Consider the following 15,126-nt stretch of genomic DNA (forward strand, 5'->3'; position numbering starts at 1 on the left):
CACGGGGAACCGCGTTTCGCACGCGCCATTTTTCGTAACGAAAAGGAAAGCCGAAGCTGGCCGGCTGGCGAACGCTTAGCAAAATCTGACTGGTCTTGCGTAGGCCTCCCGAGCTTCTCGGCTACCCAGTAACGGTGCCTCGACCTACTTCCGTTCCCCAGTATACGTGCCGATATAGTTTAGCCGGGTGAATATATATAGTCATAGTCATCGCGCGAACAAGTGTGCCGCCGATGTACACCGCGTCGCGTTTCTTCCGGCTGGCTGCGGGATGACGTAGACCCGACCGCGGAAGATTGAACCTCTCCGCGGGCGGAAAAATCGTGGCAAATGAGAACACCATGATCTAAAGGCTATAAGGTCTGTCCTTTTTTGCTGAATTTCTTGCACGGTTCATTTTTTCTCTTTTTCTCTCCAACATGAAAAAAAAAGGTAGGAGATGAACCGTGCAAGAAGTTCAGTTAAAAAGGAACAGGCCTTATGACACACAAAAAGTGTAAGTCCGGATCTACAATAGATGTTTTAAGCCTTAAGTTGTAAGAAATTGACCAATTACAGTCGAATTCGAGGAGAATAATCGACCATGACTCGTTCATTTCTTATGGCTTAAGGCTTAAAACTCTATTGTAGATCCGGGGTTAAGCTCGTGGCACGTTTAAAAGCGTAAGGCAATAAAACGTAAACAGTAAGTGAATCGACCAATCACAGTAGACGTAAGGTTATTGCCTTACGTTCTCTATTGTGATTGGCTAATTTACTTACTGCTCATGTCTTACTGCTTTTTACATATTTATTGTGTATTATAAGGCCTGTTCTTTGTAGCTGAACTCCTTGCACGCGTTTTTCTATGTTTCTGGCTTTATTCGTTCACTGCTTAAGTCTTTTTGTGTGTTACAGCCTTAAGTCTAAACTATTGATTTAAAAAGTAAATCGTGACTAGGGGACGTGTAACTCGAAACTTTGTTGCCGGAAATACCGAATATAAATGTAAACATGCAGAGATACGTACGCATGAAAATGTAAGCACGTGGAACGTCAAAAAGGATGGAGGTTGATGACGCTTCGCTAATTGTCGCATGCGAGACAGGTCCAGGGCGTGCGCGGGATCGCGAGGAAAATCGCACGCATGGTCGCTCGCGCAGAAGTGGGTCGGCGCGGAAACCGCGGCTCGCACGCGCCATTTTTCACAACGAAAAGGAAAGCCATTCGGGCAAAATCTAGTCGATTTGCGTAGGCTTCGGCCGTGCAGCCGGCTGTAACGGTGCTCCGGCCTACTTCGACCGCCCCACTGAGCGCGGCTCGAGGCGCGAGCGCGGTATGGTTTCGGCTTATAGTCACGGCACGGATATTCGCGAACGACGGCAGGGGGGGGGGGAGGGCCCCCCCCCCCCCCCCCCCCCGCCTCACCACCCCCGACGGTCCCGCGGGCCCCGATGCGAGGACGAATGAACGAACGAATGGAATACGGGTGCCCCCTTGCGAGCATGCACCATTACGACACGCACACGCGAACGAAATGCGTGTGCACATGCACGGAGCACGTGACTACGCACCGATGGATGGACATTTCGTTCCGGGATTGCCCCCTGCGGTGGAAGTTTCCTGAAAGAAATCAGGAATTCCTCCCCATACAAGAGGAGAAGTTTAGGAGTTTATTCAGAAGATTTATAGAGATTATGAAAATGAAATAAGAGATGACAATTTTTTTTTAATTTAATATAAAATTTATAAATAAATGCGTTCCTAAAATATATTTGCTGTTATATGGGAAATATTAATAGTACAGCTAATAATAATTCAATTATTAATTTTTCATCTTCCTATTAGCCTAATAGCTTACTAATTTATTTTTAAATAAAAAAAATAAAAAAGAATAAAACAATTAATAATTGCAATCTAATTTAGCACTGTATATTACGGAATAAAAATCATTATAGATGAAAATTTTTCGTATGGCAAATTAGATTGCATTTATGAATTAAATGTTGATTAAAAGTTGCAAAGATTCTGACTTTTATGATCTAAAATAGAAGAGAATGAAGCCGCAAGATATAATACGCTCGTACAGATAAAAGACTATTTCAGATTACAAGAAACTAAGTAGAAAATGGACATTACGGGTCAGACATGTCAGATCTATATCGAAGAAAATGCAACGTTTATTCTCACGAGATATTGAGAGATTTATTGTTCGTTAACAATATCTACAAAGTACTATCGCCTCAACTTTTTTTAAAGACTTATAATCGTTATTATTAACGCAACAATATTATTATTATCATAATTTTATGACAATTCTGTTATAAAAAAAAAAGATTTATTTAGTAAGCTTGAATGACAAGAAGAAAATAATAAGAAATACAAAGTTAATCCACGATACAAGAAAAACAGGATTTCGATGGGCGAAATCTCTAGGATTTGCGTTTGGGCGATACCATTTCAAATAGTTAAGCCATCACCCAAACGCAAATCCCAGAGATTTCGCCCATCGAAATCCTGTTTTTCTTGTACCGTGAATTAACTTTGTATTTCTTATTATTTTTTTCTTGTCATTCAAGCTTACTAAATAAATCCTTCAAATTTAACGACGTTTTAAATTTAAACAGAGAGAAACGTGCTCGCCGTAAACATGGGCACGTCGTAAACACCGGCTCCGCACAAATCGGTACGGCCGAATTTGTCGTATCGCACGGATACCCGGTGATCCCATTGATAAGTAGCCCACGGAGGCATCGTCGTAGGACCGAAAAAGCAGACCCGATCGATCCTCGAGCACGGACCCACCGCGCGATCCCGACGAGCCTCGTCCGCGCCGCTGGATAACGGTACACGGCGAGAGAGGACCCCCCTGTCCTCTCGCTTCTCAAGTGCCAAAGGGGGGAATTGCGAAGGGAGGGAGTACCTATTCTGAAATGTTTACCATTGACAAGGACGGACTCTTACCAACGACAAGGACGGACTCGAAGTTGGTCTGACAGAACGAGGAAAGGCAAAAAAAAAAAAGGCGCGAGGAGAGGAGAGGGGAGTTTCGCGAGAGGGGGATAACGATGACGATGGCGATGACGACGACGATGACGATGGACGCTTGAGGGGGTGACAGGCGGGACCGATTTGCACGTTTCTCATGACGTGTACCGTACGGCCACGCGGATACGTCAATCGAAACTGAGAGAAAAGGGATACTTAATTTGAACCTCTCGCGGAACAGGATGCGAGCAATGAAGGGCGCTTACTTCTGCGTGTTGTGAGTAGGGGTTATTTCTTTTTGGAGAAGATAGTGGCAGGTGGATCTCGCTCTACCGCTTCTGTGGATTCGGAAGTGCGTAATTGTTATGCAGCAGCGAATGTGCATTGAGAATCCGGAAGGGTAAAATTTATTTTTTTTTTCTTTTATATGCAACAAGTCAGGAAATGGATGTATCTGAAACTTTGTTTACATTGTTACGTCGTATTAGTGTGTGCGTTTTAATTTTGTATCTATGTTTATTTCCTCCGATATTTTCGAATATCATTAGTATTTCGACTATTTGTATCTGTTTTTCCGATCATTAGATAAAATAAAATTTGAATTGTGAGTTATAAGTTTATGAAAAATTTGCGGTAAGATAAAGTGTGAGAGAAATTTCACACATAGGATATGATCAAAGTTGATAATGACAGATAATTTTAATCCCTTTTATTAATAAATTATTCTTAATTAGAAAAATTGAATTATTTTTAATTTTATTAACACTTTTACTATTAATTAGAAATATAATCTATCTTGCAATCTATTTTGTAACTTATCATCATCGCGGCATCAATTTAAAAAATAATGAAGTTTATCAAGTGTTATATAAAATTAATACGTTTATATAAAAAATAGTGAACCGATAGTGGCGATATAGTGACTCAATTTAATATATTGCATATTTTTTAAATACAGGTGAGTAGACATGATTCATTAATTTTTATTATGGTTCTGGTTAAATAATAGATATAAAGGAGTAAAAATATAACTAACGCATTAAAATCAATAAGGAATAGCACAATCTTAATGTTGATAACACGCTATTATAATATATATACGATTTATTTCGCTTGATAATTAGCATCATTACTCGCTAGTCGTCGAATTATAACTAATTTACTAAATTAACTCTAATAAGCTTATTATTTATATAATAACATAAACTTAAGCACGCTTTTGCTTCTTATTAAATTAATTTACTTTCTTGTAAATTATTATAATTTTGTTAAATCCTCTCTACCATAAATAATCTTTAAACGCCTCACTACGGGAACAATACACTTGTGTACTCAACTTAATTCGATTGCTTATCATTTAAAAAAAAATGAACATATTGTAAAAAAAATTTTTTTATACTTTTTTGTCAGACATTAAAAAACATAACGATACTGAACAAATGTATGTATCTTTATTAATTCAAAGATTATAAGCAATGAAAAAGCGTTAAAAAGCATGGGAAAAAAGCTGGGTTTGATATGCCATATCAAAAAGGCGTTTAAGGATTAACAATGCGATAATATTCTGTTGCAAACATATGTATATAAATGAAAGATGTCTCATACTCTTGCCTTTAATTATCTCAAAATGACTCACATTCCTCCTTCATTTCACACATGATCACATGGTCACACAAATTTTGTGACAATGTAAATATGCCAAGTCATATAAGATATAATTCGCAACTTACGCACTATGTTGCAGTAGTGTTGCAATGTTAAAAATTACAATGTAATATTAAGATGTTATAGAAATGTAGAGTGCAAGATTTGAACAAGGTTGCAGTAATATTGCGCAATATTGTTCTATTCTTGCAACAAAATATTTTTATAAAGAACAAAAGGCCTATTCTTTTTAGCTGAACTTTTGCATCAGTTCATCTTTCTTCCTTTTCTATTTAGGAGGAAAGAAGAAGAAGAAAGATGAACTGGTGCAAAAGTTCAGCCAAAAAGAATAGGCCTAAAATTAAATAAAACAAAATTAATGATTTGTCTGTAGAACAAATAGAATTTGGATAAACACAAATATTGTATAATTATCCCAACTTTAAGTACGCACAGTATTCACGTATCAGAATTAGTTTCGATCTCTAAGTCCGCTTAGATTATAATAAACAGATAATTTATAAATTGTATTTCTGTATAAGAATTAATTTTTGGTTGAAGAGTACCATAGAAATTGAAATTAGTGCTAATACAGCTGTAAATATATATTGTATTTGTGAAAAATTATACAACTAGGCGATTTTTGGCGTGCTTCTGGTATAGCAACCAAAAGCAACCACGGTTGGGGCTATCTTTGTTTTCTGATCCTTGAAAACGAAGATAGCCTTAGTCGCGGTTGCTTTTGGTTGCTATACCAGAAGCACGCCTTATATTGATATCCTATTTGTGAACCAATATTGTATGTTTCATACATTTGCATTTATCAGCTTGTCTGAATATCCTAGTTCAGACAAGCTGATAAATTATTTTTACAACGTTCTTATTATTTTTCTGTGGTATATGGTTAATCACTAGACTAATCATAATAATATGATGTACTTATGTAATTTTTAAAATAAATTTTCTTATAATTATAGAATTTTTATTAATAATATTATTTGTTATATACAGGTCGGCGATAAAGAGCTACGGAAAATTCAACAGGATTTAAAGTATATACTTTAAATCAAAATCTAGTTCTAACATTGCCAAGTAAAGAAGATCAGGAAGAATTATGAAAGTGTACGGGGCCGTAATTAATGTAAACAAATTAATAATATCCGAAGCCCAAGCAAGAGCAAAAAAAAACGATAAAATGCTGTCTAAAAGATTAATACAGTATAATGCAAACAAGGAAGTATCATCGTGGAATGGATTAGTAAACAACATCGTTGAATTTAACGACAAGAATGTAATGCAAAACGAATATAACCCAAATTTGCAAACTGGATATAATCCAAATTTGCAGACCGGATATAACCCAAATTTACAGACTGGATATAATCCAAATTTGCAGACCGGATATAACCCAAATTTGCAGACCGGATATAACCCAAATTTGCAGACCGGATATAACCCAAATTTGCAGACTGGATATACTCAACTAATCAACAATACGAATTCAACAAATTTATGTAAATTTACGCATTTTATTTATATTATATAATAAATATATTCTTTAATCATGGGACTACTCACGTTTTTATAAATGGAAAAAACTAGACTGGATACGACTCTTCCAAATTGTAAATTTCTAAATGTTGAAGATTTAAGATATTTACCCAGTCTTAAATATATATGTGCGTAGTCCTAGGATTAATATAATTAATTAATATTATTATTATTATTTATGTGTTGGATTTATTTATCGTTTGGATGCATTTGCGTTGTAAATATTTGATCATAATATTTATTTAATACATTTTTATATTATATTATTTATATTATGTTATATTTTGTTTATTTTATTTATTATTTATTTATTTTTTATTTTTTATATCATTTTTACACATATATTATTTTGTACTATTTAATTATTTATTTTATTCTTTTTTTTACTTTATGTTAATCATTTTGTGATTATAGATAAGATCGTGTTTATAATTTTAAAAAATTTCGGGCATAGGATCAAATATAAAAATCAGAATGATGGCATGAATTAATCTTAATACTCGCTGAGATGAAATATCTCATTGGATCCCTCCTTCTTTCAAGTTTCCCTTTATCTCGCTGATAGTATCGTTCGGTACAAAAATATATTTTTAAACGCAGCAATTTGGTCGACTTACTCGGCCGTGGTTGGCTAATGTGCCACTAACCCAGTTAGCCGGAGCAAGTCTTTCTTCTTGAAGAGAGGGATCTGCGCCTACCCGGCATATACACACGCATCACGTATATATACGCACTGACGCTTGTTTACGTGTGTTGAAGCGGCCGAGTACACGATGCATCCGCGTGCGGTCGCGTGTATGCGTGCATGTAAGCAAGTGCGAGTGTGATCGTCGGATCGTATCGGCCAGACCTACCTACCTATTCACCGTACGAACGTCCACTACAAGCCATGTCCACTACCATCATACTTTGCAGCATGCCTCGCTTGCCTCACGGATTTGCTCCTATTCATTTTCTTCTTCTCTCTCCCTTAGCATCCATCTCGAGGAGACATTGGAATTCCCCATAGATTCTTTTTCTCTCTTTTTAACTCTCTTTTTAACTCTCTTTTTACTTAATGCTCGCATCCTCAATGAAATTTTCTTTGTATCTTTATATACGAAGTATCTTTTGTTCCCTTCCATTGTTTGTCAGTAATAGTTCAATTTTTAATTTAATTTAAATTAAAAGAAAATAGTTTAGTAATAATATAGGGACTATTATATTTTTAGTAGCATTATATTATATATTTTTAAAAGGAGTAAAAGTAGTAGTAGTTTTATTTGTGAAAGTAGTAATATAGTCGATAATAGTTTAACCAGTACTTTATTTCAGGGAATGTAAAGACGTCTTTTGGACGTCTTTAAAATTTATTTCTTGGAGATCTGTGCTGCATGGGAATTTATTTTGTATATAGATATTAGATATATATATTATATATATGCAATATTTATTATCATATATTCTCTTTTATAAGAATATATAACTTGGTTTATAAAGCATGTGTGTGTAAAATGAAATAATATTGAACTCTCAAGGAAATAAACATATATAAGAATGAAGATTATACTTAAACATTTTAAATATATGAATCACAAATGGAGATGTAATATGAACGTTGTTTTTTTTTATAGTGAATACGTTTCTTACAGTATGCCTATTCCTATTCGAATTACCTTCATAATCTGCTAGTACCAATCGATATTCTTCCTGTGTTCCAGGGTGCCACAGCTTCGCTGGTGGTAGCAACGGTTTCGACAGTAAACAGAATTTCCGTCCGTCGTTTCCCCCGACTCCGGAATTTTCCGAGCACCAGCAGGTATCGCAGTACAGCAACAGTGACTACCAAGTTGGGCCTCCATTTCAAGTCGCATGCCAACAACCATCCAACCACGACGGTAACTTTCAGGGTTATCAAAATTCGTTGTACAATTCCCGGTGCCAGTCGTTGAATAATACTACAAACGTGTACGGTACCAACGTCCCAAATTCGTCCGGCTACTACAATCTTCCATCGTCGCCAGAATCTCTCAGAAATACTCCGCCGGAACACACTGTATTAACGCCGTTGTTGACGCAGACAAACAACGCGCAACCACAGCTATCTGGCTACGCGTGTCCCGAAAAGCGCAAAGTTTGTATCGCCAGGCCGTACACAACGACATTCACGACGTCGCCCACGTCGACGAATACGCGTAGCATCACCGCTACCAACGCGGCGTCGACCGCCTCTAACGTGCCGTATGAGCAGTTAACGTACAGTTCCTTTTCAAGGAACAAGACGGAGTTTAACGGCGTATGTCCTGAAGAGCGACAGCAGTCGTGTGGTGGACCATCCTCGTCATCCCGATTCGTTCCGGTCACGGTATATAACGTCACGGCAAACACACTGAATAAGGTCCTGCCGAACGCCAACGTCGGTACCAGCGGTAACAACGTCTGCGTGGACAGGAACCGTTTCTTGAAAGAACACTCCCTGAAGACGGCAGTGATAGAAGAACAACATAAGTTGCAGCAGCCGCAGCAAGAATCGCCGGTGGTACGTTACAGGGGTAACAACGTAAATTTCTTTTTGGAAACGGGTCCAACGGTGAAGGAACAGTCCGCGATAAATACAAACGTAGCTGGTACCATTGCTGATCGTAATCGCAGCAATTTTAAACAGCAATCCTTCTGCGCGGGAAGAAGCACCAGCGACCCATCGCTGGTGAAGCACGCGGCCCTGCCGCATTATTTAGACACCATTTCGCCAACATCGGACATCGTAACGGAGATGAAATACGAGACACAGTCAGGGCCACCGGCGGCACCGCCGCATCTGACTTCATCTGGCGTTGAACCGCCTCATAGCAGTCAAGGTTCCGGGATCGTGGTGGGTAATTCGCCAGCTGAGATTGATAGTTTGCTGTTACCATGGACAAATGGACCAGAGTTCCTGGAGGGAGGAGTCCCAGACGCAAAACAGACGGCCGTTGGGTTTCAAGATAACTGGGATTCGATCCTGGGTACGACAGTCTCCGAACAGTCATTGCCGGAAGTAAAGCTGCTCCCGCTTCCACCTTTTACCAATTACACGGGACATCTTCAAATCAATGGCATCCCTGGGCATCACTATCACGCAATAGCCTCGTCTGGCCAAAGATCGTCGATTGATGTACCGTCTGCTTCCCCTACACCATCCTCTAACCAGGAATTTTTTGAATCGTCTGTAGTGTCTTCTAGTACTCCATGTCCGCAGGCGAGTCAAAAACAGTCACAACAGCAACAGCAGCAGCAGCAGCAACAGCAGAATCATCAACAGCCGCAGCATCATCATCCTCACAATCAGCAACAACAGCAACAATTGCCACAGTCGACGCAGCAAATAATATACGAGGACATGGAAGACATAGCGCAGATCATCGGGTCTGCGATAGCCGATACGACGGTTCCAGGCAATGGAAATGGACCCAGTTCCGAGCAGGATACAGACGCTTCAAGGGATTGGATAGACATCGCCGATTGGATTACGGATTGTTCACCCAAGACCCAAGAAACAACTTCGCCTAGTACGTTCGCGCATCAAATTTATGTGACAACGACTCCGACAACGCAGACTCAGCAACATGCTGGTTCGGCGTTGCAAAATTTGCTCACGCAAAACCCCACTAAGCTTGATTATGCGCCCTTACTTCAGGCAAGGTTGCAACAATCTGGAAATCCCACAAATCTACAGAACGCTTCGTGCGGTGAAACTCCCTCGTCAACTAGCCCATTTCCACCGCTTAGCCCGCCTAATCGGGTATCTACATCTTGCAGTCCCGACGATATTCTGCACTCGTCTTTTGCCACGCCCTCCCATCCCAGAAAGAGGTCACGATCCTCTCCAGGCTCTGGGGGCTCGTCCTCAAAGAAGGGTCCGACCGCCGGTGCCGTGGGGGTACAATACGGAACGGAATCGAGTTTAATGAGCGGCAAGGATAAGCCAATACATCGGTGTCATATCTGTCAAAGAGGTTTCCTAAATAAAAGCAATATTAAGGTACACCTTCGTACGCATACGGGTGAAAAACCATTTAGATGCGAAGTATGTAACAAAGCATTCAGGCAAAAGGCGCATCTTATTAAGCACCAGCAGATTCACAAAAGAATTGGTAGGGATTAGATTGTTTTTGTCAATCATACAGACATATTTAAGATAGAAGATAGTCTACTATAATTAAGTAAAGTAGATAAATATACATGATAAGAACAGTTGAACACATTGAACATATGACACACTGAAGTACGTTATGTACTTATGATGAAATATATCAATTGTAGCGATTCAGTGAACAATTTTAATCATCGGAATCAAAATAAATATTGCAAAACGTATCTTTAATAGCTTCAAAAAGTAGTGATAGAATTGCAATGACGAGCTGCTTGACCATTCACTCTGAATATCAACGAATCTTGATTAGAAATAACAATAAAGTATAAGATAATCGTTATTCTCTATTGTTATGTCTTATTCGATGTTCAATAATATTTGGTGCTCATGGTCCAGTAATGCATTGCGTTAAAATTGTATCAGACTACTCACAGATACGAACTAACTCTCATGTTACGTATCAAAGATACAGCCGAGTTTTATTGATTTATATCAAAATCTGATTCTCGCTTGATAAACTGAGTCTATTGCTTGAATGAAGTGATTCTTGAAGCACGGGTGCAACGATGAAGCAGTGTTAGTGTCTTCCATGTTGACCAGCTTCAAGTATGACTTATCTGGAAATATCTTTGATGTTTTCGTCGGTGCATGACTTCTCAGTGCCGTTAATTCTTGTTCGCAAACACGATTTCGCTCCAGACTCCGCATACGCGGTATAAGAACAATTTCTAGGAAATTTTATTTATACATACATCCACAAATATCTGTACATGTATGTATATAAGAAAAATTTCGTGTATAAATACGTACATATATAAATATTTATTTATATATGTCGACAAAACAGAAAAATTCAAAAAATTTTTAGTTAATATCCTTTTCTTTCTATTTTTCTGTTATGTGATAATTTTTTTGAGAAGCTAGAAACATATGGGCGAATCATTGATGACGGTTAGTTTTTTATCTGAAAATAATTTCATTTTACTAATTTGATTACTGTGTTACTATACCGGCTGTACTGTATTATACTGGTTTTCATCACACGTTCGTTATGTTCGGAGAGGAGGAACAGTGAGTGGTTTCTTGGATCTTGGGCGGACGGTACATATAAATAATCCAACAAGTGATATCAATTCAGTTCATTGCGGCATCCGTATCTTACGAGGAATATTTTAACTAATAAAATTTGCAATATTAAGCTTGCCGCGAAACAAGCTGAATTTGGAAATTTTATTATTTAAAATAAATTGTATCCATGTATATTAAATACTTAGGCTGTCGTCGATAATTTTGAAAATAAAATCTCGATCCCGTCACCTCAAATATTCAAGTAGAAATGTTATAAGAGACTAGCGATTTTCTTCGTTTTCTTTTATTCTATAGTATTCAATATAACGCTGCGTTACATCGAGATACACAACTTCTCGATATAATTCAACATCGGTGAGCGCTATAGGGTAGAAGAAAGCGAAGAGAATGATTAATTCAGTGTTAAGACGCAGTCGGGCGCGTGTTCATGCTCGCGCTCAAGATGTACCTAAACTCGAATATAGCGCTAATGAATAGCTTCTAGTTTTCTTTTTATTTATATTGCTTTTATTTTACACTCCTTCAACGTCCTACTCCCACTTTATTTATCTTCCCTCGGTACTTTACTCCGCATACCTTGTAAGATAGCCGTTTTTATTTAAGCTTCCTTCCCTCGTCTCCTTTTTATCTCTCTCTTTCTCTCTCTCTCTCTCTCTCTCTCTTTCTCTTAGCTTACGACCTCACACCGTGTGTAAAATATTGTACGACAAGATACTTAAGACCATTGCACTTAAAAGTTTTAATCGTAAACGTAAGATCATAAAATGCGATAAATTGATTGGCAACGAGGCAAGCGATAAGTCATCCGACTGTCTTCCTGTTGGTTGGTCATAAGGATTATAAGGCGTTAATCGTAATCTTTCGACGAGACGAAAACTTGCGAAACTATGGCTGTGTTCCAAATTTACTGTCAACGCTGAAAATGCTATAATTTACGTTACGTACACTACAGGTTTTCAGTACTGGCAGTCAATTTTGGGACAGCCTATGATCACGGCTTTGAGGTTATGACGTTTCACTCGAGTTGCTTCTGCGTGGAGGACTCGGCAATGCTTACAATTAGTCTCGATTAGACCAATCAATTTATCGCTTTTTACGGTCTTACGATTACGGCTTTTACGTGCAATGGTCTTTTAACTGCACTTCCCTCACGGTCCTGCGATAAAAGGATCTATGTACGGGTCTCTTTTTTTCTGTAATATTAAATCGAAGAATGTATACTCATCAGCTAAAAAGGTGTAACACTTTTGCTCCGATGAGTTTCGGAAAATGCAGCCTACTTACCGAGCGATTGGTTCTCTCACTTATTGGTCTAATCATTCAATCGCTCTAAGAGCAAGGCTGAGTTCCGAAACTTGTCGAAAAAAAAGTATTGCAACCTTTTAGCGGATGAGTGTGCGTACGTCGTTTTTTTGAGGCGCGAGTTTTCGATGGATCGACGGATAATTTTCGCAATAACAGGGACTCACGGATCTCGGTGTTAGTCGTCGAGCTCGCGGACACTTGCTGCATACTTGATGCGATTCTCACGCTACTCGATCCTCGAATTCTCGTTGCTGCTGATCACGGAACATAATTTGTATAAAGTCATATGCATTGTACATGTGCATTATTTATAAAAACTTGATTATGTTCAATTAAATGATTGTTACCGCAATACAATCTTGTCATTTTTCTCTCGTGCTGATACCCTTCTTACCCGGACCATTCCTTCGCTCTCTATCTTTCAGGCATTCTTCGGGTCCAATCGACTTGGCAGCGGCGCTTTGTTAAAACATTTATAATGTTGCACAGCAAAAATAAATAGTAGCTAAAAACATTCGTGGCGACGGAAATTCCGGTTGGAAAGATAGCTCGACAGAAAGGATAATCATAAACGCATAATGTGTGCATTTCTGAGGCTCGAAAACGTAATATTATAATGACACGTAGGATTTTAATGTAAAGCCTGCATACGGAATATGGACAATTGATTTTTTTTCGATTTACCGTTACATTTAAGGTGTAATAAAGGCGAGGTAAAGGTAAAAGAGGCACGAAGAGATCCGGGTGCGCCCGTCGCATGCAATGCGGTTTTTCGTGGGATACTTGATCGCTCGACATCGTAAATACGTTCTTTCCGCGGAATTTTATTGTTCGAATTGCAATTAAATTCGGGACGAATTTGCACGTCACGGTGTTCGGTCAAATCGCACACACGCCACCGTCGATGTTATCGCTGTTATATATATGGAATATCGCTAGCGGTGCTCGGGGAATTTATTTTTCGGATAGTCATCGTGGCCGTCAGCTTCCGGAGCTTTGGATACGAGTGTCACTCCGAGGCAAACAACGGGGCCAAATTACCGACCTCTAACAAAGGACGGCGTTGAAAAGGGATCTGGAACAGTTTGCGTGGCGGTTTGTCCCGATGTTTGCGCTCGGTATATGGACCGCGGATTATTGTTGAATATAATGATATAACGGGTTTACGGTCCCGAAGGTTATACGGTCCGTGCGATGTTGTCTCTTCGGTGTGGAACAAGGAGAGACGTAGATTCAGAAGATGTAAAGACGAAGATGCCGAGAAAGAGATGAGAAGAGTAAGAGGGAGAGAGACATGGATCTTTTATTTCTGCCCGACAATGAAACGCGAGAGGCTCTTGTGATCGTACACGCGAATCGTAAACAGAGGCATGGTCACAATGCGTCTAACTGTACTGTTGATTAATTCACGTAACGAACATACAAGGCACAAGAGTATCGATACTTGGAACAAGTATAACAGCCGTGCGTAAGTAATTGCAAAACAAATAAGGAGTGCTTAAAAATAACGTAAGACGGATAATTGAGAGAGCACGTCGCCATGAAGAAGATGCAAAGCAGATGATTAAATAGCTGTACGGCAGATGCAAATAATTAGAAAAAGATGACGTTATATGAAATAATAGCGGTGGCAGTACTGAAAGATAAATTGCCGGAGATAAGTGCGAACCCTGAAGAGAGTGCGCTGCTCACATGACGTTCTACAAGTATTAAAAAAAAACCGGTAGAAAAAATCAGGACGAGTGATATGCTTTCGTAAGTATCATTTCACACATTATTTAGCGATTATCGCCGACTAGTAGCGTAAACAAAGAAGGAGTAAACAAAGAGATGAAGCGGAAACGAAGATGATGGACCGACACGTCGATGACTCAAACGAGAGGAGGCTAAACCATCGGAGAGGAGGGAGGAAACTCGTGGTACCGCGGTTCCCATGACGTGCCCAAGTCGGACCAGTGACCTAAATTTTTCGGGCCCACTCTGGCGAAGGTTCGTACCCACAACCTTCGATATCGGACCTCCTCTCCCTCTCCATCACGGATGTGTGTAAGGCTTTGAGAGATCGATTCATCCTGCGGCGTGACGATATCGGATTGCTGTTCATCGATGTTCGCCAGACGGGGAGAGATAGAAGAGAGGACGAGAGAAAGGAGATAAGGAGAGGGAATAAATTTTGTGTCGGACTGTGTGTGCGCTATATTGAATACGCTCAATTAGTGCCTTCTATTAGTTATAATGATTGTGTAATTTATTTGCGGGATGCTGTATGCCGCGCCGTATTCCAGCGACCATCTGTTAGTTTAGTAGCCTAGATATCTGAGAGGCGTATGAAACTTGATACACTGCTGAAAACAATTAGCGGAACACTTCTTCGGATGAACGTGTGTATAGGATATATACATTTCAAATTTTGAATATTTTTTAACGTATAATTCAGAACCTTGTATTAGGTACTTTAA

General features: G+C 39.0%; 1 protein-coding gene across 1 annotated transcript in view; it reads left to right on the forward strand.

The window, feature by feature from the left end:
- Nucleotides 1-10,437, forward strand: part of ich (zinc finger protein ichor) — a 19,380-nt gene extending 8,943 nt beyond the window's left edge. Inside the window, exon 3 of the mRNA XM_018447751.1 lies at nucleotides 7,863-10,437. Coding sequence (XP_018303253.1) covers nucleotides 7,863-10,285 — 2,423 coding nt within the window. The 3' untranslated portion in view covers nucleotides 10,286-10,437. The remainder of the gene's footprint in view (nucleotides 1-7,862) is intronic.
- Nucleotides 10,438-15,126: the final 4,689 nt, after the last annotated feature.

The sequence above is a fragment of the Mycetomoellerius zeteki genome, unplaced genomic scaffold (genome assembly GCF_001594055.1).
Source record: "Mycetomoellerius zeteki isolate Tzet28-1 unplaced genomic scaffold, Tzet1.0 scaffold211, whole genome shotgun sequence".
NCBI lineage: Eukaryota > Metazoa > Arthropoda > Insecta > Hymenoptera > Formicidae > Mycetomoellerius > Mycetomoellerius zeteki.